The sequence below is a fragment of the Miniopterus schreibersii genome (assembly GCF_964146895.1).
Source record: "Miniopterus schreibersii genome assembly, chromosome: 20".
NCBI classification, from domain to species: domain Eukaryota; kingdom Metazoa; phylum Chordata; class Mammalia; order Chiroptera; family Miniopteridae; genus Miniopterus; species Miniopterus schreibersii.
In genome coordinates, this window is record NC_138122.1 from 11,274,239 (window position 1) to 11,301,763 (window position 27,525).

Sequence of the window (27,525 nt, forward strand, 5' to 3'; positions counted from 1 at the left end):
GGGGAAAAAGAAAAAGTACACGGCACCCAGAGAGCATGTACTTTTTTTCCCCCATTGATTTTTAGAGTGGAAGGGAGAGAGGGGGGGAGAGAGGGAGAGAGTAAGACATAGATTAGTTGTCTCCCACATTCACCCCTGGGGGGTTGGGGATCAAACCTGCAACCCAGGTATGTGTCCTTGCCTGGGAATCAAACCCGCAACTCTTCGTTCGTGGGCAGACATTCTAACCACTGAGCCACACAGGCCAGGGCCAAAAACTGTATTTTAAGAAGAAAAAAATAAATATTTTTATTTGGGAATTGTGAATGATTTAAAAAAATTTTCTTTACTTTTGAATTTTACATCAAAATACATGTCTTTATATTTGAGAGAAAGCAAACTTTGTTGTTGTTTTTTTAAAAAAAAAGTGATGTGGCTTAGACTCCTCAACCTGGGAGGAACACCATAAGGAGAAAAGCAGTTTCTCAGACAAGATATCCAAATGAGGAGACAGCAGAGCCTGTTTTGCATTTTGCAATTTTTCTAGCTAGACAAAGACCCCCGATGTATTAGTCTATTTACATATTAACAGGATCTCCACAATGTGGTGCCTATTGGACTCCACACTAAGCAAAACAATGGACTTGAACTAGTGCCAGGCGCCTCCCTCCCGGTTTAGGGAATAGAGAACTTGAGAGGAGGCAGCAAGATTTGGTCCCAGGTCCAGCCTGGAGACATCAGGATAAACAAGATTTGTCCTCCAGCGTTCCCTGGGCTGAAACATCCCTCCCTGTCCTTTTTTGCCCTGGGGCAATATTGGTCTGCTTTTTCTCCTTTGGTGGATAGACCCGGCCTGTTGGAATGCAGCAGCTCTTCTTAGTAACCATGGGAACCTTATTGGCATGGCAACCTGGCAGCTTCAGTGACAAGCAGCAGTGGGGGGAAGGATGGAAGTGGAGGGAGGCAGCTCTGTAGAGAGGGGAGAAGGGAGCAGCCTTCCTTCCCGCCGAGGAGAGGAGGAAAGATGTCCTGCTCTCTGGATGGTCCAGAGAAGCCCCTGATGAGTTCAGACCTCACTCCATAATCCATCACATCTCTGAATACCAGGGCATCTGGGGGACAGCAGAAAATAGAGAAGTTTCCAGGACATCGAGGGGAGTGGGAGTCAGTCCTCAGGGGTTTATGCAGATGATGTCCCTGCTTGGCCTGCAGGTCTCACAAAGAACCAAAAATTAACCTAAAAGATAGCTCTTGGAGCCAAAGCATGTCAAGAGCAGCCTCCCCACATGACTCTGGGTCTATCTCCTATTAAGAGAAGGAGACAGCAAGAAACCTATCCTGCCCCTGTTCACCCAGAGCACGTGCTGATCGTGCTGGTAGATCACTAGGTAGCCACCAGGAGAAGAACAGCTTTCCTTTTTTGGCCACTGAAGGTCTAAATGCATCCCCCACCCTGGGGACCATTTTTCTTTTCTTATTAAAATTGTTGGCTCTCCTTTCCTGAAATAGTCAGTTCTTTTCTTTACAGGAAAAAAAAAAAAACTGTCACATTTACCCTTATGGAACTTTCCACTGTCCTGAGGATCTTCTTCTTTATTTGCCATTTTTTCATCAGGTGACAGAGACAACTACTTTGGAATTTATAATTATTCTGGGGTTGATTTATTGCCAGTTTTTACAATACTACTTATTCGTTTCGAAAGCAATATGGTCTTGCCCGGCCGGTGTGGCTCAGCGGTTGAGCATCGACCTAGGATCCAGGAGATGGAGGTTCGATTCCCAGTCAGGGCACATGCCGGGGTTTCGGGCTTGATCCCCAGCAGGGGGCGTGCAGAAGGCAGCTGATCAATGACTCTCTCATCATTGATGTTTCTATCTCCCTCTCTCTCTCCCTTCCTCTCTCTGAAATCAATAAAAACATAATAAAAACATTTTTTTAAAAAAGGAAGCAATATGGTCTTGTTCTTGGTGCATGTGCTTTGTGGCAGGGAGTAATTACCTGCAGACTAGATGGCTATAAATGGATTTTGAAGCATAGGGAATATTCTATTTCCCTTGTGAAAACAAATGAGGGAGTTCAATCAACCCTGGAGATTGAGGGTAGAGATGGATATAGGCCTGAGTTGCGTGTTGGTGTTTGAGAACTACCAGTGATGGAAAAGTTAAGGAGTCTTAGAATGTTAGCAGGTATGAGCTCATCTTTATTTACTGGGCTGTGATTGACACAGGTTTTCAATAAAGATTCAGCAGCTCATTTCCAGAATGTCATGGAAAACTGGCTTCTTCAATACGGATTCTTCTAAGGAAGGTCAAATAGGATGAACACAATACATGCCATGCTGTCACTGAATTTCTAACCTTAGCAAGTCATTTCTAGTTTAAACCATTAAATAAAACAAAACAAAAAGACTGGGCAGCCCTGTGGGAACAAGTTTCTCATCACTAGAGGTGTCTAAATAAGACTGTGTGTAAACGTTATATTGGTTTCTGTATCAGGTGGGTGGTTGGACTAGACATTTTGATTCTATTTAAGTAAATTGGGGACTAAAATCAGTTCAGTTCAGGGACTAAACTAAGTCCCTAGAATGGTACTGGTGTGATTCCAGGAGCAATTATTTGCCCTGTATCCCCAACAACTAGCCGTTTGTACCTATGACCCAGCCTTAGTTTTTTCTTAGTTGAAGGCATGTGTGTGCCTTTGTACATACCCAACTTTTTCTCTGTTAGTTTCCTCTGTGTCACATGTAGCCCTGTCGTAGCAGAATGTTCACTTACCCCTTAAAGACCTATGCCTATGTCTAAGGTAGTGGTTCTCAACTGGGGTGATTTTGTAATTCTCCCTCCCCAACCCTGGGAGTCACCTGATGAAGCCTGGAGACATTTTTGGTTGTTACAGCTCAGGGAAGAGGGCAGTGCCACTGGCCTCTAGTGGGCAGAGATGCTGCTAAGCTTCATGCAGCACCCAGGACAGCCCCCAACAATAACCACCCAGCCCAAAATACCAGTAGTGCCAAGCTTGAGGAGCCCTGATTTAAGTTAGGTGACCTTCCGGACAAAACTCCTGCTTCTCCCTCAATATCACACAGCAGTCATAGAAATTTGTTAAAACACTTCATATCTTCTTTAAAGCCCTTATACTTTGTCGACCGGGAGCACCATTGGCTTGGGAACTTTTTTAAACTGTAGAAACTTTATATGTTTAACTATAAAATTAGACTTCCTCTGATTGGAAAGGTGGGGAGGTGGGAATAGCTCACCTATCAGCCCAAAGGAGGATTCCTGAAACCCCAACAACACGCAAGCAGCACTTATTGAGCATTTACCATATGCTAGGTCCTGTACCAAAGCTTTACATGGATTGTGCACAGGAGCTATTAATGTATGTCGAATTATCTTATTTAATTTTTCTAGGGTTCTGTATTCCTTTCTCTTTTTTTAAATTTATCTTTATTGATTTCAGAGAGAGGAAGGGAGAGAGAGAGAGAGAGAGAGAGAGATTGAACAGCCGATCAATGATGAGAGTCATTGATCGGCTGCCTCCTGCATGCCCCCTACTGGGGATTGAGCCCTCAACCCCGGCATGTGCCCTGACCGGGAATCGAACTGTGATCTCCTGGATCTTAGGTGATGCTCAACTGCTGAGCCACACCCGGCCAGGCTGTGTTCCTTTCTTAAGATTGTCTTAACAAGGCACCAAGTTATTGAATTTTGGGCCCATCCTGATCTCAGGGGGGCAGAGTGACCAGCTCTCCCTCTTCCTTCATCAGGACCTTATTTCCTCGCTTTGCCTTTTTCTCATAATTGAAATGTCCGTGCAATGAATGAAAAAAAAAATGAGCACGGGAAAGACTCCCTGCTGCTTTCAGCTGATGTTCTTAGCTTTGCCCAGGGGCATTTCACCATCAGACTCCCACCCCTTTCTCTGACTTCATCTAATTTGACTGAGTCCTTGGGTTCTGCAAGCAGACATGCTGGTCCAGGTGCCTCCCACGGATACCTGCAGTTCTCCCACTTTTCTTTGTCTGCTTTCACGGATTATTAGACTTCACAGAAAAGCATCTATCAGCACAGGCTCATGCATAGTGGACAAGGTAAACGAAAATGTAGTCGATTTTCATAACGCGCCAGGGGCCTTCCTTATATCGCCTGGTGAACCAGCCTCATCACAAGTCCTCCTGGGCCAGAAACCTCGCTCAGCTTTATTAGCCTGGATCCAGCTCCCTTTCTGCATCTTCGGGTGGTAAAAGCGTTTATCGCCTTTGGCTTGAGGTCTGACCTGGGCTGTGGGGCGGGTGGCATCTCTCCACTTGCCCACCTCAGTCCCAGTAGAGTTGAATGGGGTGCCCGGCAAGTCCAGGAATCCTCGGAGTGTGTCAGTGGGCATCACCTGCCCATCCCCTCAGCCACCGCCTAGTGTTTCTGGAGAATTTACAGCATCAGGCCCAGTGAGATTTCCAAACCCCGAGCTACCGCACGTGCACGCGTTGGGATTTCTGCACATTCCTGCGGGAAGCAGAAAGGCCAGTGTCACAGGGGGAGGGGGGACACTCACTCATAAATATTAATAACCGCGGCCACCTGCTCCAAGGGAGGCTGTGAATGCTAACGAGGAGATGACGCACGGGTCCCGCGCGTGCCAGCGGGCGGGAGCCCGAGCGCGGGCGCGCCCCCGGAGCGCGGGCACGAGCGCGGGGAGGGGCGAGGGCGGGCGGAGGGGAGCTCGCCGCCGCCGCCGCCGCTGCCCGGCCGCAGCCCGCGCCGCGCTCCGGCTGTGCCGTGGATGGAGGTGTCCCGCTGAGCCCCGGGACCCGCCTCCCTCCTCCGGGACCCGCACAGGTGCAGTCGCGGGGGGCGACCTTGGTGCGGACCGACGCACGGCCGCGGGGGGGGGGGGGTTGGACGGGGTGGCGAGGAGGCCCCGCAGGTCTAGGAGAGCCGCAGCCCCGCGCCCCCGGCGCGTCCCGTCCTGGAACCCGAACCGAAAAGGGGAGGTTGGCGCTCTCCGCTCGGCGCGGGGCGGGAGCGCAGCGGGGACGCCGCGCCAGGCCGGGGAAGCGGGACGAGGGGCGCCGCGGGCAGCGTCTGAGCGCGGGCCCCCCGCCGGGCCTGGGGTGTGTGTGTGTGAGTGAGTGTGACAGTGTGCGTGCGTGTGAGTGTGACAGCGTGTGTACGTGTGAGCGCGCCCGTGCGGGGTGCGTGTGTGTGTGAGTATGTGAGTTCCAGTGTGCGCGCGCGTGTGCCGAGCACGCGGTCCGGGGCCGGGAGGCAGGGGCGCTGGCTGCCCCGTGGGGCTGGAGCCGTGGGCGGGGGCCTCGTCTCCAGACCGTTATCCGTCCGGTCTGTCACCTTAAAGCCCCAGAGTCGTCTCTCCCCTAATCACCTGCGCCGCCCCTCGCCGTGCCCTCCCCGGGGTGCCAGGCCTTCCCCGGGACCGGGCATTCCTGCAGGGTCAGCACCCTGGCCGCTGCCGCAGACGCCGGGGAGCGATGGTTGGGCCGCGGAACAGGTCGGGGGAAGGACCAGCGCGGGGAGGGCGCGCCGCCCCTGTGGGCTCGGGGCCTCTGGCGCCTGGGTGGGGGCAGTGACCCCAGCCCTCCATGCTCGCGTGCCTGCCCCTTCTCTCCTGGACGATCGGCACCCCCAGCCCCCTCCGGGAACTCCTGCGTCCCGGTCTGGTTTGGTCCAGGGGCCAGCGGAGCCTGTGCGCGGCCTGCGGGACGAGCCCAGCGTGCTTGGAGCGCCAGCCATTGTGTTGCTCGGAGGAGCCGTTATTTACCCCGACAGCCCGGGGGCGGGGGTAGGGGGAGTGTGAGATGAGGGTGAATGGAGCTGCAGGAGGGGGGAAGCGGGGAAGCGGAACCGCAGAGGGGCTGCTGCTGGTAGGCAATGAAACACTCTTTGCGTGGGAATGGGAAGCTGGCACAGCCGCGCGCACCGCTGGGTCTTGCTCGGTAGCAGCAGGGAAGCTGAAGGTGCATCGCGGAAAGCGGGTTCTGGGGATGGGGGGAAGGGCGGCACACAGAAGCTATGGATCTTTGGGGCAGGTAATGGTGAGGAGGGGGAGATGGCAGGGGCCTGGGTGCAGGCGTGGTGCGTTCTCGGCTGCCCTGCTCCACGCCGCTCAGCTCAGCAAAGCAGGGACTGGAAACGTGTGCTGCGGCCCCCAGCTGCGGCTACTGCTGCTTTATACTGCACGAGAGGCCTATGTGTTTCCTCCTGGGCCTCTGTTAAGCTCTCAGATGCCTTTTCTTTTCCAAATTACACTACCTATTGGGAGCCAAAATAAGTGGAATAGATTATAGGACATAATCAACCGATAGTCCTGTATTCTGTTCTATGACAAAGAGAAAAAGATATGACAACCCTTCTGTGGTTCCTTCTTTCTGCCATTCTTCATGAATTTTTTTTTTTTTTTACAAAATTTATTTTGGAAGCACAGAGAAAGGGGATAAGCAATGAATTATATTAACCCTAGCTTTCAAGGGGAGGAGGCCTCCGAGGTGAGCTGCGAATGAAGACCAGGGTAGGCTTGCCGGGACGCAGGAGTAGGACATTTCCGTTGGGGGGCAAAGGCACCCTACCAAGAGAGAAGAGCAAAACAAGGTGAGCTAAAGAAAGGAGAGAAGGGGGCGCCATGTCAAGAAGGGCTGCCAGCCCCAACCCAGAGACCCCTCCTCAAGACCATGGTTGGGCCAGTCAGATGCCTGGCTCTCGTCTCCTCTGCTGCAGCCTGGGGTCTTTCTACAAGTGCTGGGCTCAGTTTGGGTGTTGAGTGACTTCTGATTCCCAGCACAGGCTTTCAGTTTTAGCATCATCTCCAGCTGGCCATTCATGCAGAGCTTCTTGGCTCTCAGGCAGTGAATTGATTAAAAGAAATCAGGCTGTATTATGGATTATGATCGTGTTTCTGAACTCTAGGACTGTGATAGCCATTTCTTCTTTTGCAATCTTCTGGATGAATCCATTTCTCTAGAGCCTGCCAGGGCTGAGGATAAGTGCTTTCAGCACAATCTTCCTGTTGCCAACACTCAAAACTCAGTCTTAGTCCTAGATTGCCCTCTTGTTGCTGGTTAATTAGTATAGATTGTGCCCTTTCAAATCAGCACCCCCTTGGTGTCACCTACTCCTCCCAATGCCCCTTCTTTCCTAGAGAAGCATGCACATTTAAAGGAAATGCAAATTTCTGGAACAGCTGCTGGCTAACTTTCTTGTCTCTCTGCAATGGGACCCAGGATTTAAAAGGCTTTCACAAAATGAATTGAAAATACGGCGTCTTAGCCAAAACGGTGATAAAATTCATTCAGCAATAGTTCTCTCATTTGATAGACATTTGGAAGCATAGAATGTCCTAGCAAGGATTGTTTTTCTTTCACTTGGAGCACTCTCACTCCACACTTCCATGTAACTAAATTATTCTCATTTTCCTAAAGTCATTGACATTAATTGGACACTACGTATTTCATGCTTTGTGCTTGGATTTCAAAGATGCTCTCATTTACTCCACAAAGTAACCTTCAGCTTTAGTACTATTCTAAATCTCATTTATAGACGAGGAAATGGAGGCACAAAGAGGCTGATGATTTGCCTAAATTTTCAGAGCTAGGAAGTGAAAGGACCAGGATGGGAACCTGGAGTCCAGGCTCCTCACCATCACGGAGTCCGGCCTCCACCAACACAAACCCCGAATCAGTGAAAACCTCCCCTACTCTCTGTTGCACTCTGTGATCTTTTCTAAACTCACTTTGGCACTAAGGGATTCCTAGTCTTTTGCGTGCTATGGGCCCCTTTGGCAATGTAGAGAAATCTATGGCTTCCTTCTCCGGATATGTTTGTAAATGCATCAAATAAAGTATAGCTATATTCAGTGAGCCCTTGGATCTGTCAACACTAGATGAAGAATCCCTGACTGACAGTTAGTTGTGTATTGCTTTATAGCTGTGTTGTCCAATATGGTAGCCACTAGCCACATGTGGCTTTAGGGTGCTGGAAATGTGGCTCATCCAAATGGGGAATTACTGTGAATATAAAGTATACCCTGGATGTCAAAGACTTAGTATGAAAAAAGAATGTAAAATGTGTCATTAATATTTTAAAATATGGATTGCAATGTGAAATGGTGATATTTTTGGATATACTGGGTTAAATAAAATGTTATTAAAATATTATAATTAAATTATTAAGTTAATATGTTATTAAAATTAACTTCCAAAGGTATTAGCTCTCTATACCAACATCTTCATTGTAGCAAATGAGGTAATCAGGACCCACAATGGTTGTCATTGACCCAAACATTGGCAGGTCTGTTGTTTCTTAAGCCTGTGTTCTTTCCAGGATAACATACTGCTTTTCTTTTTGTATTCTAAGGTCCTATCATGTTGCCCTTGTAAGCTGTAAATACTCAGAATATGTTTTGATGTGATGCTGTGCTAGCTGACAACACCTGTAAAATCCCAGGAAGAACTGTCCATGTCCTGGCCTGGCACGCCCTGTTCTTCGCTTATTTAACAGTTTTAGCTTTGTAGACAGAAATGGAGAATGGCAGCCCTAGGGCAAAACCTGTAGTTTTTGATGCCTCTTTGGTTCTCCTCAAACAGTGGCTCCAATTTAAACATCTGACTGGATCAGAAATCACAGAGACAGGAGAGAAAAGTTGGGTTGCCTTTCTATGCTACAAGGAAGGAAGTTTTGTGTGTCGAGAAGGGTGTGATGGACACTGGTGTGTGTGCTTCCTGAAATTGAGAATGAGAAACTGTATGTGGGGTGAGAAGATCATTTTTCAATGAGCACACATTGATTGATTGCCTAGCCACAGGGCAGTGTGTTCTAGGAGCCCGGGTGGATATTCAGAGGACGTCTATGCCTTCAAGGAATTTAGATTCAAATTTGGGAAGGGCTTGGAGGTAAACACGGATGGATAAGTCACAGTTGAAGGCCATGTGTGAAGAGGGCCTGGAGCTGTTGGGAAAGGAAGGGGGGCCAGAGCCTGCATCCTTCTGGGATTCAGTGTCCAAGATGATGGTTTTGGACTCTTGGCTCTGGAACAATGTGGAACTACACAGTGGTAGTCTGGTCTGTCTTTTACAGGGTAATAGATCATTTATTCTGTTCCTCTAGCCCCAGACATATGCTGTGTCTGGGAAAAACTCAGGCGCTTGTTTGAAAGTCTCTCTTAGTGTTCCATTAGTCTGTTATTTATCGATGAAGGTAGTAATATCCAGGTCCATGACTTCCTATCCAAAATCCTTGGGGCCAGGCATGTTTCAGAATTTAGATTATCTCAAATTTGGGAAGGCAGTAATAGAGTGCACATTCTGCATAGCATCCCTTGGGGGCCGGGGCAACAATCTATAATTTTAAAAATTAATATTTTTGCAGCAAAACACACTAAGTGGGATAACTTAAAACCGTAAGCAGCTTTTATATCCTGTAGATGAGGTTTAGTTGTCAGATGAGCTAGCTCAGGTCAGGTTTTGCCATCCAATAAGTTATGAAGAACTCCCGGTGCTCAGAGCACATGGCTTAGGATGTGGACATGCATCGAACAGTATTGACATTTATGGTCCTCCAGCCGCTGCTCTAAGCTCTTCCTTGTGTTTACTTCTATGACAACCCTTGGAGGTAGGTCCTGTTCCTGTTTCTGTCTTGAGAAGAATAAAAGGAAGCACAGAGAAGGCAAGAAACTTGCTAAGGGCGAAGCTGGCAAGGGGCAGGACGGTGCGAGCCTGGGCAGTGTGGTCCAGGGGCTGGCACTGAGCTGCTATGCTTTGAGTCTCAGAGCAGGGAACTGGAAGCAGGTATGTCTCTCAAGTGCACTCTGTTGGGTTAGTACTATTCGTACAGACAGTGAGATTTGAACTCCTTAAGTCCCTAATCATGAGCAAGTGCCGGAGCGATGGACGCCAGGAAAGTGGACTCTGTTTTTAGAGAGACACAGAGCTTGGGGATATGATTACGGTTCTGCAGCAGAGCAGGCCCAGAAGCCCAGTCCAAACTCACATTAGCTCGTCTGTTTCTTCCAGATAGACGAACCCCGAAAGGTGCAGCCGTGCAAGAATGGAGGCCCCACTGGTGAGTCTGGATGAAGAGTTCGAGGACCTCCGGCCCTGCTGCTCGGAGGAACGGGAGGAGAAGCCCCGGTGTTTTTATGGCTCGTCTCCCCACCATCTGGAGGACCCCTCCCTGTCTGAGCTGGAGAATTTCTCTTCTGAGATCATCAGCTTCAAGTCCATGGAGGACCTCGTGAACGAGTTTGACGAGAAGCTCAATGTCTGCTTTCGGAACTACAACGCCAAGACCGAGAACCTAGCCCCCGTGAAGAGCCAGTTGCAGATCCAGGAGGAGGAGGGGACCCTGCAAGATGAAGAGTAAGGAGCCTTAGCTGCCCTCCTCTTCCTCATCCCAGAGCCCTGTAGCCTGGGCCCCTTGGCATAGACCTAGATTCTGCCTATGAGTTCATGGCTTCCTGCTTACATTTTTGTGTCAGTTGTTGACATTGTTCTGTCATGTCCCTTGATTCACCTGTAGAGCTTTCTTAAATCGAAAGCTTAAAGAGGTGAAGGAATTTTAGGAAATAGAAAGTTCTTCCTAGATACAAAATAGAATTTCAGGAGCCTGGTAAATTTGGGGGGGGAGGGGGGTCTGTCTATCTTCAGCTTTCTTTATGTCAGTGGTAATCTGCCTAGATGTCAAAAATAAGGACCAGAAACTAAAAAATAACTGTGACAGAGGAATCAATGTCCTTAGAACCAGAATTGTGAACATCTCCAAATTGTTTACCACCCCTCACAACTGGAAAAATGTCTAGAAATGTTAACATATGTCCAAGTAAGAAAGTATACCAACTGAACAGAGAGCCCATGGAATGACCCCGGACGATACAAAGATGATAACTGGGTGGAGGGGCTTCTGAGTGTTCAGATTCCCCATGTTATTCACCAGCCACCTTCTCGGGCCTCAACGGTAGTTAAGAAAAGGGATCTAATTTGTCATATAAGTGAAAGGAGAGTGTTTATTAAAAAAACACACAATGAATTCCCTATAGAGATAAACATGCACCAATTGTTCACTAGGCATCACACAAGAAATGCCATGTAGTTGGTAATGAAAGGTTTGAGCAACTGTGCTTTTGGTTTCTCTCTTTATGAACTTGAATGGGAAGAGCTGACCATAAACCAGTTGGGTAAGAGGCGTGTCTTAGAGGATTGAACCTGACCATATTGGGCAGATAGTTGCTTATTTGGTGACTGACTAAGACTGTATCTCCGAATACAGGGCTACATATCTGTGTCTCACTATTATAGCCCAGCTGTCTAATATAGTGCTTGGTGTGTAGTAAGTGATCAAATAATATTTTTTGAGTGAAATATTGACTATTGAGTGAATTGGATGAACAATAACAGCTAGCCTCGTAGGTATATGTAAAGTATTTCTAGGTCTACCCCATTTCTGTCTCTTTTTCATTAACACTAACCTGAAGTCTTGGGCATAGAGAACATTTCACTGAGGTGACCAGTACTATCACTGTGGGGTGTGTGTTCTGATTCCATTTCAAGTTTCAAACTAGTTCTTTTTAGTACTGAGTCTGTTATAATTTGTTCAACAATTTTAAGTCGAAAAGGGATGACTATGGGGCTTTATTAGACAGAGTATTTTTTCACTCCAGTCCATTGCACCAGGCAATGAACTAGAAATATAAAGTCTATGAATTCTAATTTTCATACTCTCACTAACTCGCTGTGTGACCTTGGGCTAGTCGCTTAACTCTAGTTGACTGCGTGGGTCCTCATCTTTGAAACCTCCAGAGCTCAATCTTGATGAAGCGGGACTAAGGACTTGCAAAGAACCTAATTTCTTACCTCACCCAGGCTGCACTCTGAAAATGACATTTTAAGATGTGTCCAATTCCTTTTGCTTCCAACAAATCATTTCTCCCCTACCTAACCCCCCTCTGCCTCATTAAAGATGAAGGCACAGCGCATTAGCAGAGGCCACTCAATGTCAATTACCACCACATGGGATTATTGGTCTTATCCTGATTTTCCCGACTTGCCTGCCTCATTGACTGACTCAGCTAAAAGAACAAAGGTTGAATAGTTCCTTAGAGATAAAGTATGATTTGGGGATAGTGTTGAGGGAGGAATCTGGGAAGAGAGAAATTAACACTGTCCTTTCTAGGCAGTCAGTGTATCTAAATCTTTACAATTTAAAATAAAAATCAGAATTAAATTACATACTTTGTTTTATAGGCACCTATTCAGATATTTCAGCTGTAAAATATGATGAGGTGAAGGAAAGAGATACTTTCATATCTAACCTGATTGTGAGTCTCCTGAGCATAGCTCTATGGTTCTAATAAACTTGCTTAGGTTTAGTATTTGGAGGGACATTTAATCTACAAATGAATTGAACACTTTAAAACAAAAACAATGAAATTTTTGGTCAAACTAACCTCCTTAAAGAAAGCACAAATCAGAAAGCCAGTGCAGTGGTTCCCTTCGAAGTTTTGATTTCTTTAATTCTCATTTGAAACTGTTTGGCTACTAGGGAATTAATTGGCTGGGCTATCAACTTAGCTCTGATTCATCAGGGCATGGAGACATTAAACAAGAGTCAAACTTGAATGTATATAGCTCCTGTTTTTAAATTTAGAAACTATTTCAGAATCTCTTCTTTGCTTATGTGTGATCACCCTTTCCTTTATCGTAAGAGACTGAACCTGGAGGCCAGAGCTTCTTAGGGTCCAATACAAAATGGGAATAGACTGTTCTCACCCCGCCTCCTGCCTCATTGGGGTCCCTCTCAGGGTCTCTTATAAGTGCCCTGGAGACAGAGGAGCCAAACATGTGAAAGCAATGACAGTTTTTCCGTTCTACAGGTGGAATTATGGGGTTAAAAGTGATGTTAAAAACAAAGTCTGCACAATAAATAAATGGCCTGCAGTCAGCCACCTTTCCTTCCTAGAGGTCCGGCTTCCCCAGATAGAAGACAGAGATAGTATTAATTCTATTGAAGCATTTGAAAGAATGTAAAAAGTTGTTCAAACTCATTAATGTGCTAGTAATTAATTATTCCTAAGTATCAACTGCGAAAGTGTACTCATGTGCACGCAGTTTCAGACCTGAGTTTTTGTCGGGGGGTATTACCCCGCCCATGCTGCTCCGTTTGTTCATCCGCTGCCAGCGTCCTTTCCCAAACCCCCGCCTCTGGGGAAAGACAGTGTAGTCAATTCTGCGGGCATCTGAGCCCAAGCTAGGAGATCAGCACCTGAAAAGCCTTTTCTGTTATTGTAGGGCCCGAGGACAAATTGAATCCCGGCTGCCATGGCAGGACGACAGAAATTGAGGCAACCTGTTTAATTTTAGTTCATTTTTAAACATTGATTCTAGAGAGAGAGGAGGGGGGTTGCAGACACACACACACGGATTTGTTGTTCTACTTGTTCATGCCTTCACTGGTTGATTCCTGTACGTGCCCTGACCCGGGATCGATCCCACGACCTTGGCGCACGGGGACGATGCTTTAACCAACTGATCCGTCGGGGCCAAGGTTAATTTAGTTCTTTGATAAAAGATAGATAGCTTTCAAAGTCTCCTTTCCCCGAGATGAAATAGCCGGATGCTTCTCGGGGGAAGTGGAATTTTACGGTGCACCTCAGGGCGCCTGTAAAAGGGAGTGTGTGCGTTTCCAAGGACCCTGCTTACTGTCGTCATCATCATCATCATCATCATCGTCGTCGTCATCATCGGTAGTTAGCCTCCCTGGGGAGAGAGCCCTTCCTTCCCTCTCCCTCGCAGAGAGCCTGGGCTCCCTCCCGCCCCGCTCCTGTCCTGGGGCTGCCACCTCCCCGTGTCTGCCTCCGCCACTTGGCCTCCCTGGGATGGAGATGAAGACAGAAAGCAGCGTGTGCCCCTGCTCCCGGGCCAGTCGTCCTCCCTAGACAGGTGACAGCCTACTGTCCGGAACAGTGCAGTTAGAGATTTTTCCCGCACAGCCGGTTCTGAACTGCTGTCCTAGGGTGTGATTTGGAACTTGGTATAATATTCTGATGCTCATGCCCATCATAAAATCCACCAAGGGTTGGAAGAGTTAAGTGGTTAGGAATGTAGGCTCTGTAGCTCTGTCGCCTGTGTTCAAATCCCAGCTCTGTCATTACTGGCTGTGTGAACCTAGACAAGTTAAATGAACTCCTCTAGGTTCCAGTTTTCCCTCGTCAGTGTCTGCCTTAGTGTTGTTGGGAGGAGGGAATGAATTAATCCACGTAAAGAGTTTAGAATAGTACGTGGCTTATGGTAAATGCTTGTTAGCTAAGTGTTGGCTGCTAATGGTTATTAGCATTAAATGGGCACTGAATAAATATAGGAAGGTCACCCAAGTGATTACAGAGATGAGAGTCATTCTATCGTAAGGCTGCTTTGAGCCTCCAAGGGTAAGAAGTGCCTTGAAAGGCAGAAGAAAGCCTGGCCAAAACCTGAAAGAGAAGGAGAGTGGCTTGAATTCTGAAGAGATAAAGGTTTAGGAAATGGTCACTAAAATCTAGAATTAGAACATAAAACCCAGAGTATGGTATTAAAGGCTAAGATGAGAAAAGCTGCTACTCCCTAAAAGATTTGCGGGAGTTCCCAGTGGTCTCTTTGAGGACGCAGACAGTTTCAAGGTCATTGGAAGGTGTGTAGCCTGTTGAAGCTCCCAGCTTCCATCCTGCCTGGGAGAGAGGTATGAAAAGCTCTTGCCTATTTTGGGCTTTGCTGAATTTCATTTTCTAGGTACTTGCTGCAGGGACAAATCTGAAGGTCAGCGCCTGCGTGCAGTGCTGTTGGTTCTAGAGGCAGAGAAGGCGACGTGGGGACTGGAAACAAGTAGGCGTTGTCTGCTGATCTTTCTAGTGGGTGTGGTGCTGGGAGTTTTGTCTCGCTCAGAGCAAATCCTCTTTGCCTCTTGGCTTTAGAATGCTAATGAGACTTGGATTTAGAATTGGGCTAGATTAGTGAAGCTCTAATACAGTGCCCGATGGAGATTGGATTATCAGCCGTGGTTAAGGAGAGTCTGAAATCCTGCTGAGTAGATGTCTAATGAACGCCTGATGAGCTCTCGCAAAGTGCTTTCCTGTAATTGTAGGAAAATAATGAGCGGATAACCCAAGCACTGCCATGAAATTGTGTTTTCTGGAGTTCACTCGGTTTCATTGACAATTTAAATTGTAGGCATCATGCGCTAGGAAAATCTCTTTGCGCCTGGCCAGTGTGGCTCAGTTGGTTGGAGTGTTGTCTCGTGCACCAAAAAGTTGTGGGTTCCATTCCCGGTCAGGGCACACACCTAGGTTGTGGGCTCTATCCCCGGTTGGGTCGAGTACAGGAGGCAACCTATTGACATTTCTCTCTCACATCAATGTCTCTCTCTCTCCCTTCTTCTCTCTCTCAAATCAAGAAAAACATATGCTCTGGTGAGGATTTTAAAAAAAGAAAATCTCTGCTTATATATCCATATATCATATATTATTCCTGATTTTATATGTGTTAAGAGCACTTTCCTGCCTCATTTTAAGTATTTGATTTTCATTTCAGGTATCTGTGCTCTGTTTTGCTGGTGCTCCCCCCTCCCCATATATAATTTGCACTTATTGTTTCAGCATCTTAATCCACATTTTGTCATGTTTTGAATTTGATCCACATGTATACATATTTGCTTATTTTTAAATGGCTATTTCCTTATATTAGTATCTTTTACACCTTGGTTTCATAGGTGTCACTCTTGCTTGACATGCATAAGTATCGGAAGAAAACTGTATAGAGTCCTGGTTTATCTAATATTAACTCCGGTGCTGCTGGCTTCCAGGGATGGCATTATTTTAGGAGTTTGGTTTACTGATTTACTTTAACCTCTGGGTACTGACTAACGTATTTATTTTCCTCTGTGTGAGAGTTTGTGACTTCAGGATTTCCCCCCACTCCCCTTTTTCCCCCCAAACAAATCTTTCTGAAATGAGTTAAGCAACAAGAATTGTAGAAAGCCCTTTCTCAGAATGTACTATCAGAATTTTAAAAAGAAACGTAGTAAAGGGAGCCCCATCTTCTCCCACTGAAAAGCCATTGTGTAGGCAGAGGGGTATTTATTGGTTCCTTTCATACATTTGCTTTGGAGGGTCCATGATGGAGACGGGGCACCCTTAGACTCTTCATTGTTAAGGGCAGGATTGTGTCACCCGTGGGCTCGCTAAACGTTTTGGGTAGTAAGTAAGCATTAACAGCACTGGCACCAGATGATGACCCTGTTCTTAATGAGACCCAGCCAGAAAATCTGCCCAGATCTCTATCTGTATCTATCTCTCTGTCTCTTTCTCTGTGTCTCTGTCTCTGTGACTCCCTCTCTCTCTCGTCTTTTCTGCCCATAGGAAAGGGGCATTTCTTAGTTTTATGAGACATGAACTATTTTGTTGAGGGGCCAATTTATTTTCAAGGGCAGTTTTTTTTTATTTTATTGCCAGAGGTGATCTGACTGTAGACTTTATCATTTGTATCTCAGTGGCTCCTCTGAAGCCAACACCTTTCCCTGGGACGCTCCTGGCCAGGGTCCATTCTCTTGGCTCTTCCTCGCCCGGTGGAGCCTCTAATTCAGTTTCTAAGCTGCTTTGCTGCTGCGGGCTGGAAGGCAGATGATCTCAGCCTGGCACACACGGAGCCTCTCTCCTCCCCGGCCCAGCTCTTCCTTCCTCCAGGCGGGGCGGGGCCCCAGATGTGTGCTAATGAGAGCTGCTCTTTGTTTGCAGGGTTTGGGATGCTCTGACGGACAATTACATCCCTTCACTCTCAGAAGACTGGAGGGACCCAAACATCGAGGCTCTGAATGGCAACAGCTCTGACACCGAGGTACCTCTCTGCTCCCCCCACCCCCACGTAATAGGGCTTGAGAAGATGTGGATTCCAGATCGAAAAACATTCAGCAACTTAACAGTCTTCCCCATTAAATGCTCAAAACCGTTGCTGGGAAGGTGGATGTTATGAAGGAGGTGACAAAGAAAATGGGGGGCACATCCAGGTGACTAGAATCATTACCTGTGAAAAGTGTATATGCAGATACTTCTGTGGCTGGTCTGTGTACCGCCCCATGGAAAATTAGGTGGTTTGAAGTAGGGGGAGGAGAGTGGCTATCACTTGGTGTGTTCAAGTAACAATCATTAAAATGAACAGTTCAGTCCCATCAAAACACTGCTGAGCACAAGTGCTGATGGCTCTGTGGCCAGCTCAGGGCCTGGCTAATGGCCAGAGCTGGGGCCCGGATATTAGTAAAGTGGCCTCCTAATGGGGAGGAATTCGTTACGGAAGGCGACCAAAGAGACATTTACGTGGCCGGACCTGACTCACACCCTGTGGTTACTGATGCCAAAGAAGAAAGTAGCATAAGGGCTTCTGAGTAAATAAAGAGAATACTTATTTTGAGTTGATGTGCATGGGCTTGGGGGAGTGACCTTTCGGCATATCCAAACTGGCCCTCCTGGTTGATTCTACATATAAAAAAGTACACTCATTTAATGGCTAAAAGCCAGTTTTTGCCTTGCTTGGTTTTCTAGCTTCAGCTGTAAAGGAAATTTGACAATTTCTTATCAGGAAGGGCTGTCCAATGTGTGTGGGGGGGATGGATCTGATATTCCTAAATTGTCTAGAATTGAGTTCAAGTAAAAGAGCTAGAGATAGGTTTCCCTTGCCGGGCAATATTTCTGCAGATCATCACCCAAAATAGCATAGCAGATGATCAGTTGACTGATTTTTTTTGAAAAGGTGGTTGCGTATCCTTCCTAACTCTTCCAATAATTAGCAATCCTAAATATTCAAAACCTCAAGGCTTCATTGCCTGGGGCAGGTACGGTGGTGACTTTGAGACTAAGAGATTGGCTGCAAGACTACTCAGAACAGACCTTGGAGGGTGTGTCCCAGTCCCTGTTTTGTATTCCCACCTGCTTGTTTTCTCCAGCAAGGCTTATAGATGCGGTGTTTAGTACGTCCTCAAAATGCAAAGGAGATCGGCAAGAATGGAACAAATCTAGTTACTGAAATCAGATGAGGTCCATCTTGGCGCAAAAGGCAGATTTTGCTCTATCTCCCTTGCCACCTTCCCAAGTCATGTTGAGAATTAAGCCAAAGGAGATTATATATATATATGATAGCCTGCCCTTCAGAAGGACTTCAATTTATCCTCATTGGAAGATTTCCCTCAAGAGGGTTAATATTTCAGGGCAAATTGAATGACCCTGAGAAGGCTGACCTTGAGCTTCGCTGCTTGTAGAATTTCTTCCATGTAACCTCGTGGGAAGGGACAAGCAGCCAAAGTGGATGGACGGAGGCTGTTTTCTTTCACCCTCCGTCACCGCAGTCCTTAACAGCAGAAGCCCTTTGAACTGACCTCGGAATCCCCTCACCTTCATTCTGGGGATTCTTCTCACCTCTCTCTCCAGTCCTCTGCCTGACATATTTTTATCTCTTTGTTTTGGTGGGGGGGGAAATCAGTGTATTCTTGAGAAAGAGTACAGAAGAATATGCGTTTTAGAATATATAAGAATGTCTTCACTCTTCTGTCATCTGTTGGTGGAGAGTTTGACCACAGCTTTCAGTTGCTGTGAGAAGCCCCAAGTCTACTTAGAGTCCCTGTCTTTTATATGTGACTCTTTTTGGTTCCCTCCAGAAGCTTTTAGGATGTTTTTCCTTTCCTTTCTCATCTGAAATCTTACAGTAACGCGCCTTATAGTGAGTTAAACATTTTTTCTTCATTCATTCATTCTGCCTCATACTCAGTGGGGCCTTTTAACCTGGAAGCTCATCACTTTATACTGTAGCATGTTTTCTTGCGCTAGTTCTCTGAAGATTAATCGTTTCTGTTTTCTGCTTCTGTTGAGACCAAGGCACAGTTTTCTTCTTCATTATGTGACTCAGATGAGGTACATGAATTGATTTTCAAATGTTAAGTCAACCTTGCATTCTTGAGATAAACCCATCTTGGTCGTGATATATTATTTTTTTATTTTATTTATTTTTTTCTCACAGCTTTAGTGACAGATGATAGGTATACAGTAAATGGTGCATATTAAAGTGTGCCTTTTGATTGGTTTTGATGTATGCATGTGCCTGTGAAACCATTACCACAATCAAGATATTGAGCACAGCCGTCGCTTTCCCCGTTCAACCCCCAGTCTCCAGGTGACCTGTTTCTGTCACTATAGATTAATTTGCATTTTGTATAAATGGAATCATGCAGCATATACTCTTTTTTTTTTTTTTTTGGCTCGACTTTTAAAACTCAGCATAATTATTTAGATACTCATCCATTTTAGAGTATGTATCAACAGTTCATTTTTTTCATTTCTTTTTTTTAATTATTGGCAGTATTACAGATGTCTCCCATTTTCCCCCTTTTTGCCCCCCTCCACCCAACCCCCGCCCCCCACCCCAGGCCTTCCCCACACGATTGTCTGTGTCCATGGGTTATGCATGTATGTTCTTTGGTTGATCTCTCCTGTCCTCCCCACCCCCACTGAGATCTGTTATTCTGTCCCATGTATCCATGCCTCTGGACCTGTTTCATTCGTCAGTTTATTTTGTTCATTCGATTCCACATGTAAGTGAGATCGTGTGATATTTGTCTTTCTGTGACTGGCTAAGTTCACTCAGCATAATAGTCTCCAGGTCCCTCCATGCACAAGACAGTGTCCTGGTAACAGAAGGCAAGTAGGACTCTGTAAATGACATTTGTAGGGAAAGAGGCCCGTTGAGAAGTGACAGCAGCCATTGAAGCAGAAGGAAGTCTGGCTGGATTGAGAGAAAATGTGGGCCTGGGGCCTAGAGAGAGCGAGGAAGGATGAGAGAGTCAGGAGGAAAGGCCCGGGACAGGGTGGATGTGGTGAAAGCCGACGGAGGAGGGGATCAGCCTCATGCAGAAGAGCAAGGAGCCTGGGCTCTCCAGGGAATACCGTGTGCATGCTTCTCCCTTTATTTTATTTTGTTTTTAGTGGCAGACTTCTGAGATCTGAGGAAATATGGGGTAGATATAGCTCCCATAATACTAGGAACTCATGGTAACTTTCACAAGCTTGGAGTTGATTTTCAAATCTCTTTGAACCCAGGCCTGACTGACAGAGGAGAGGAAGCTCTGACTAGGAGTCATTCACGCATTGCCTGTGACGTTGGAGCAGCAGGAAGGATCTGTCCCTAAAAGCTCCCTGCCTGCCTGCCTTCCACCAGGGACGCAAAGGGAGGACCTCAGGAAGGGAGATGGGGTAGTTGAAAGGTGCAGCATTGTCAGTGGAGTAAACCCACTAAAATTGGCCACATTTCGCCCTAGACAGTTTGGCTCAGTGGTTAGAGCGTCAGCCTGTGGACTGAAGGGTCCCGGGTTCAATTCCCGGCCTGGTGCCAGCAGGCAACCAATCATTGTGTCCCTCTCACATCGATGTTTCTCTCTCTCACTTCCACTCTCTCTGAAAAAGCAGTAGAAAAAAAAATTGGCCCCATTTCAGAAAATGAGAGCGCTCTGTTTTTAAAATAGACTTAATGTAAAAAAAATCTGGTTATAGACTAACACTTGCTATCAGATGCTTATAAAAAATAATCCAAACAGAAGACAAAAGCTCTCTTTTCCAATGGGAGCCGACTTCTACCCAAGGACCTTCTGGCCCTACAAGTTCTGCCGTAAGAGTGTAGTTGTGAACAGCTGTGGCTCCGGGAGTTGTGTTGTGCGAGGCGGGGAGCTGGGGAACCAGGTGGCTCCCACAGGTGGTGGACTTGGCAGGGAGAGGAGCATCTGGGTCGCCAGCAGAAATAGATGTCACCATCTGGCATACAGACCCTCAAGTGATCCCATTACCTCCCTGTCCTACCCTTTATCCAGGTTGAGCGCAGATGGCATTTAATACATGTTGGATTAATTTTTTTATGACATAGTCCTGGTTTTAAGCAAATGGAGACAGAAGGTGTGTGTTTTGTTAGGGGTGTCTGCCAAGGTGGAGCTCGGTGAAGAGGGGAAAGTTTCTGAGGACTCACTGTGTCTGGCATGAGTGCTTGGGTTGGAACTGGGGTGTTTCCTGTTAGAATCGGAAAGTATAACCCCAGGAAAGAGGCCGAGGAGCGTGCCAGCCATTGGTGAGCGAGTAAGATTGATTCCTGGATGAGCAGGGGCCCTGCAGAAAGATTTCCTGAGGACACTTCGCGCCAGCTCCTGCGTGACTTTCCAATCAGGCTTCTGGACGTGGGCAGCTTGTTCGGCAGTTTAGTGGTTTCTGTCTTGCAGGGTTTGAACATAAATGCCAGACTCTGGCCATCTGGGTTGTGGTCAGTAAAGCTAGAAATGCCACGAGTACCTCGTTGGACATCAACATCTACCGTCTCGGTGGTTGTGAACTTTCAGAATCTCACTTGGGATTACGGAACCCTGGAGGCGCAGGGCAGATTTTTGGTATATTTGTTGTTTAGTTTGTCCTTTAGTTCATGTGGCCAGGCGGTTCTGTGGCATGTCCCAGATGGATTCATTACATCCTTCATGAGCTCTGACAACATGCCTAGATTCCGAAAACCGGAGGGCATTTCATCCAATTCTAAATGCTTGACTCTTCGGACGGGAGCAGCCTATCCTTTGAAATGCCTGATAAAGTAAATTCTAGAAACAGACTCCCAGATCGAAACTCCTTATGTAAATAAGCATTGCCTTTGCTGCAGGAGTTGGTCGCGGTATCACTGACCTTGAGGAGGTTCCCGTTCACACAGGGGTGACCGGCCCGTGGGTGACAGGACAGTGCTGCTCCCTCTGAGTCAGAGCGGTGCTGGGCCTTCATCCCTCGCTGTCTTTTTCTGACCACCCTGCACTCAGCGATGCATGTGGTGTGGCAGGGACACGTGGGAGATGGGACGGAACTCTGGACACCTCTTCAAGCTCCCTCTTTACCCAGTGGATGGCTAGAGTGGCCTCTCAGGCTGTGTCACCTGCTGTAGAGACTAGAGAGAATCCTGGTTCTGCTGATGGTCAACCAGAATCCCATCCCCCCCTTCAGATCCATGACAAAGAAGAGGAAGAATTAAATGAGAAGAGCGAGCACGACTCTGGGATCAATGAGGAGCCTCTACTCACAGCAGATCAGGTATGAGTATCTCCCTCGGTTCTTGGGATTTAAAAGAAATTTTTTTTTTTTTTTATGGAGAAAAAGTTTTAAGGCAGAAGTAAAATGCATGGTCTTGTGGAGGCTGTGTGGATGACCTGGAATGTCTTTCAGAAAGGATTTCATTTCTCTTTATGCCTCAGTTTAGCCACCTGCTGTAAATAGGAACATAATTCCTGGCACTGGGGTAGGGTGGGCTCCGTATTTGATCGCAGCCAGAAGCCGGCCCAACGTTGACTAACTTCACCCCCTGCTAAGCCTCTTATTATAGTTCATTGTGCTTGGAGTCAAGATGTTGAAACAAGGGTCCCAGATACCTGTTCTTCCAAAAATAGAAGTGGTGCATGAGGCTTCCGTGTGATAGATATTTTTCTCATATTTCACAGAACATTGAAAATTTTGAGCCTTCCCAAAGGAGTCTTAGAGACACTGTGTCTCTTTGTGAAAAAAATAAAAAATAAAAAAGATATAGTGCTTCTCATTTGATTGAGTTAATTATACTTTGGCTTTAATAATTTACTACTGAAAGAGGGTAATATTGGATCTCTGGATTCCTTATTGAACCTTTTAGTCAACAAATATTTGTGGATGGTTGTTTTGAGCAGGCAGCATACAAGATTTTTCACAAAATAACTCTGAAAAAGCTCCACTGGGAGCCTTGGCTACCAGAAAGCTTTTCAGTAAAAGAGACTCTTTTGTGTCCGTGGTAAAAAATGGGATATAAATAGGTAGGATCAAGAGATTAGAGGGAACCAGGTTAAAAAAAATAGGGGCTAACAGTTATTCTTTGAATTAAAAAAAAAAAAAAGTCTTTATTGATTTCAGAGAGAGTAAGGGAGGGAGAGAGAGAGAAACATCAATGATGAGAGAGTCATTGATCGGCTGCCTCCTGCAGGCCCCCTGCTGGGGACTGAGCCCGCAACCCGGGCCTGTGCCCTGACCGGGAATCGAACCTCCATCTCCTGGGTTATAGGTCTAGGCTCAACCGCTGAGCCACGCTGGCCGGGCATATTCTTGTGACTTTTAGGAGAAATACAATTCAGTGACACAATTCAACGATAACCACTCTGAGAGAAAGAGAAACCTAGCCATACAATTCTAAAGGGGGTTGTGTCATTTAGTTGCATTCTGTGAATGGCTTTTAGTCGTCAAAGATTGAGTGTCCCCTGAATTTGTGAATAGAGAGAGATGAGACGGTTTGGGGATAAAATGGCAATTATTCTAAAGGAGGGAACTGTACATTTTCTCCTCGTTGGTTCAGCCTAACTTGAAGAAACCCCCTTCAGTGACCCCAGTCCAGTGGCCTCGGAGCTGGAGTCAGTCACAGCATCGAGAACAGGCATTGCTGTTGTGAGCAGACTCATCTATGGAGTCCTTTCAGAACTAGTCTTTGCTTATCCTGCTTTCTTCATGTATAAACAATTAATGTACAAAAGTCATTCCTTTTGGCCACTAGCTAATTTTACTCTCACTTCCAGGAGCCGTTCCTTATCGATAGTCTAGATTAGGGCTGGATTTCTTAGCTGTTTTCTGCTCTCCAGACCTTATGTATCCTTTTATTACTTCGTGATCTTTATTTTCACTTGTTGCCAGACAGCTTTAGTTCCTGTCTAGAATTCTGGAGAAATAGCTATTTCCCTCTAAGTAAAAAAAAAAAAACCTCCACATTTTGAATTGCTTTAGGAACACTTTGGGGTTTTTTTTCCAGCCATATGCATTGTAACAATTAATGGACTGGGTTTTGTGTTAAAGTTGGGTGGATAAACTATTTTTCCACTTAAAAACAAAGTGCTCAGCAAATTGAAGTAAATGTTCCCATCCAGGCAGCTCTGCTGGTTTCCTGAAAGAGTCGTTTATTTCCAATAAAGCACTGATCTAAATGGTGTTCTTGGAAGAAGCTTTGCATTAAAGAAAGAGTGTGTGTAAGCCTTTTTGGTCCAATCTATTTTTATTATTATTTAATATTTATTAAGTAACAGTATTGCATTAAGAGTTTTACAGACAGCAAATTAGAAATGTCTTTACCTGATCAGAATTTAAGCCGGAATGTCCCTCCAGCAGAGGACAGAGTTACTCAGCAGTCTCTTGTGTACCTTCTGCAGGTAATTGAGGAGATCGAGGAAATGATGCAGAACTCCCCGGACCCTGAGGAGGAAGATGAGGTTCTGGAAGAGGAAGATGGAGGGGAAACTTCCTCCCAGGCAGACTCCGTCCTCCTGCAGGAGATGCAGGCCTTGACCCAGACCTTCAACAACAACTGGTCCTACGAAGGTGAGGGCTGGGGGCGGCTCTCGGAGGAAGAACCCCTGCCTGGGCCAGGTGCTGGGCACATGCTTCACGTGTAGCTCATAGAACCTCGCATCTAGGGATTTGGCAACATCTTTCTTACTGGGCTTCAGGAGAGAAGTTAGCATTTTTGGAAATAAAAAAGCAGTTGAGCAAAATTAAAATGGTAAAACTAAGCAAAGAGCAAGACTAAAGCAGACTAAGTAGAAGAAATCTGGGCCCCCCTCTTCAAAACAAGGCTACTGTAAATACCAGTGAAGAAACCCCTACAGAAGGTAATAAGAACAGCTCATGTTTTTGGAGAGCTTTCTGTGTGCCACCCTGTTCTAAGACTTTCTGTGCATAATCTCATTTCATCCCCACACCAACCCCATTAGGACTGAGCTGAGTATTAACTGATTTGCTGAAGGCCACTGTTGCAAAAATATAATTAAAAAAATAAAATCTCCTTTCCACAGAAGTAGGGGAGAAAGAAGATAATTCTATTATTGAATAAGCATTAACCCAGAAAGTGATGTACGTCACAAACAGCCCACGTGCTGCAGGGGCTGCAGATGCAGAAAGAAATCCCACTCTTGTCTAGAGCCAAGTGGCTACGATCCATCACATTAATCAGGTCTTGCAAGTTGGAGTCAGGTGACAGCCTAGGTCCTATTACCCTCCTAGACGATTACGTTTCAAAGCAGTGTCTCCATGGTTCTTGAGGAAACATTCCTGAGTCCTGAGACTGGCAAGAGGCTTATTTGGCCATTAAAATGATTGACATACATTTGAAAAAGACAGAAAAAGAAATTCTGAAAGAAAAGGAAGGTAAGGGAGAGGGAAAGTCTCCTCCCTCATTTTCAACAGGGAGAGCCAGCTTTTTATTTTGCATTTGCATTTCCTCTCACACCACACACACGAGTCAGAAGGGTTGGAGCCAAACTTGAAGCCACATAGGTTAACTCCAGCGTCCACATTCTTTTTTTTTCTTTTTCTTTAAATATATCTTTATTGATTTCAGAGAGAGGAAAGGAGAGGGAGAGAGAGATAGAAACATCAATGATGAGAGAATCATTGGTCAAGCCGGCAACCCGGCACGTGCCCTGACCAGGAATCGAACCCCAATCACCTGGATCCTAGGTGAACTCTCAACTACTGAGCCACGCCCGGCCAGGCCAGCGTCCACATTCTTAATATGTGTGTTGTATTGATTCTCTGACATAGATCTGTAGTAATTATGATAGTGCAAAGAAATGGGTGGATTAGGAATGAAATGAAAAGATGTAGCGCAGCAAAGGCAAAACAGAGTATAAGATTCATCAGTCTGTAGGGATGACCAGGCTCTTGCTGCAGGAGGGGCCACGGCCCTGGGGAGCAGACCCATGGAGGGTGAAGGTGGGTGGGTCAGGGTTTGAAGATCCCAACACGGATTAGAAGGGTGGTAAAAATAGAGGCGTGATCTGAAGAACTGATTTTGAAAATGAGCCTGGCTGTAGGGAGCAGAGGCAGGGCGGTCACAGCAGAAGGAATCTGTGCAGAGTGATGGAGCGACTTGGCTGCGGCTCTGCATTCCCAGCTGCCCCAATCAGGCCATTCTCAGCCACACAAAGGTCCCAAACATAGACACGTTCAGCGAAAGACTCGTGAAAACCGCTGAAATGCAGAGTGAAATGGCAAAAACAGAAGGAGGGAGGACAGCTCCACAGAACAGAATAAAGGGGAAAGCCGAACCAAGTCAGCAAGTATCCGGGAGCAGCAGAAACAAAAAGAAGAACATGGATGCTGAGGCGGAAACAAAAGGTGCCATTAGAAAGGGGGACGTTTGCCAAGATGCTTTCTGAATCCATTTTAAACGAAGAAGCCTCAGGGGCAGGAATTCAAAATAAAGTTATCTGGATCTCGCCATCTCAGGTTCCCTTTCCTTTTTCCCCACAGCAGCAGACCACGCTCCTTCAACTCGCCAGGGTCCCCTTCTCACTCGGTGTTGGCGTCTCCCGCACGCTGCGTGCATTTTTGAAGGCAGGCGCTGCCACACAGGAGTGCAGGCATAAAGAAGGCCTCTCATTGCTCCGCTTATTTTGCTGTCAGCTCTTTCTCCATCACCACCCTCTTTTGCTCTTCAGCACTAATGCCAAAACCTCCTGCTAATGTCCCCCTGCCCCATCCGTGACCCATTTCACATGGGGAATATTATAGAAACAGGAAAATTTGGAAGACAGAAACAAGGGACCGAGAAGCCATGTGTCTGTCCAACACTTTTTTTTTCGTGGGCAGAGTCCCCTGGCTTCCTTGGGGACTGTTTATTTTTCCTCCTTTGTTTCGCCCAGAGTGAGGTTCATTTCTACAGACAATATACTGGCCCTGCCCTTCCTGGCATGCCCCTAAATTGTGATGGTCTTTCCTGGCCCTTTGAGGAGTTGGAGGGGGTCTCCCCAGGAAGGGCAGACCCATCAAATGGCAGAGGCCCCAGGAGCCTCTGCAGTGGCTCTGACTTGGATGCAGGTGTCACCTAAGAGTGGTCTTCCCCGCAGGACTGAGGCACATGTCTGGGTCGGAGCTGACCGAGCTGCTGGACCAGGTGGAGGGTGCCATCCACGACTTCTCGGAGGAGCTGGTGCAACAGCTGGCCCGCCGGGATGAGCTGGAATTTGAGAAGGAAGTGAAGAACTCCTTCATTACGGTGCTCATTGAGGTTCAGAACAAGCAGAAGGAACAGCGCGAGCTGATGAAAAAGAGGCGGAAAGAGAAAGGGCTGAGCCTGCAGAGCAGCCGCATGGAGAAGGGGAACCAGATGCCTCTCAAGGTATGTGAGCAGCCCAGCTGGAAGCCTGGGTTTGTCCCACCTCAAACCCTGGACACTTCAGGTCCCAATACCAGCCCTGCAGTAGACTCAGGAATAGTACTGAGCAGTGACTGAGCAGGACACGTGGCAGACAGTGGGGTGTAACGAAGGAGAAGTGCTACCTGTCTCCTCTCTTCCCCTAGAGGACTCAGGTCTAGCTGGAGGAGACAGGGTGTAAACATGAGAAAATCATTGAAAATGTTCTCTCAGTCAAGACCCTAGAAAGTGGGTGAAGGCATGTGGGACTGAGAGAAGTTGTGCCTGGGGACTGTGGGTCAGAACCCCTGCTACTTGCTGAGCTTCG

The 27,525-nt window shown here is 46.7% G+C and overlaps 1 protein-coding gene across 8 annotated transcripts in view; it reads left to right on the forward strand.

Moving 5' to 3' along the window:
• FEZ1 (fasciculation and elongation protein zeta 1) overlaps positions 1-27,525 on the forward strand; it is a 40,167-nt gene that overhangs the window by 4,597 nt on the left and 8,045 nt on the right. Inside the window, exons 1-6 of one of the 8 annotated variants that reach the window (XM_081123039.1) lie at positions 4,662-4,815; positions 9,999-10,343; positions 16,742-16,841; positions 22,007-22,093; positions 24,214-24,382; positions 26,911-27,182. In XM_081123039.1, the coding sequence (XP_080979165.1) occupies positions 10,033-10,343; positions 16,742-16,841; positions 22,007-22,093; positions 24,214-24,382; positions 26,911-27,182 (939 nt within the window). In that variant the 5' untranslated portion in view covers positions 4,662-4,815; positions 9,999-10,032. Of the gene's footprint in view, positions 1-4,661; positions 4,840-5,209; positions 5,486-5,817; positions 5,952-9,998; positions 10,344-16,741; positions 16,842-22,006; positions 22,094-24,213; positions 24,383-26,910; positions 27,183-27,525 lie in introns of those variants that run through there. The other 7 variants (XM_081123042.1, XM_081123038.1, XM_081123045.1 and 4 more) reach the window with 7 other exon arrangements.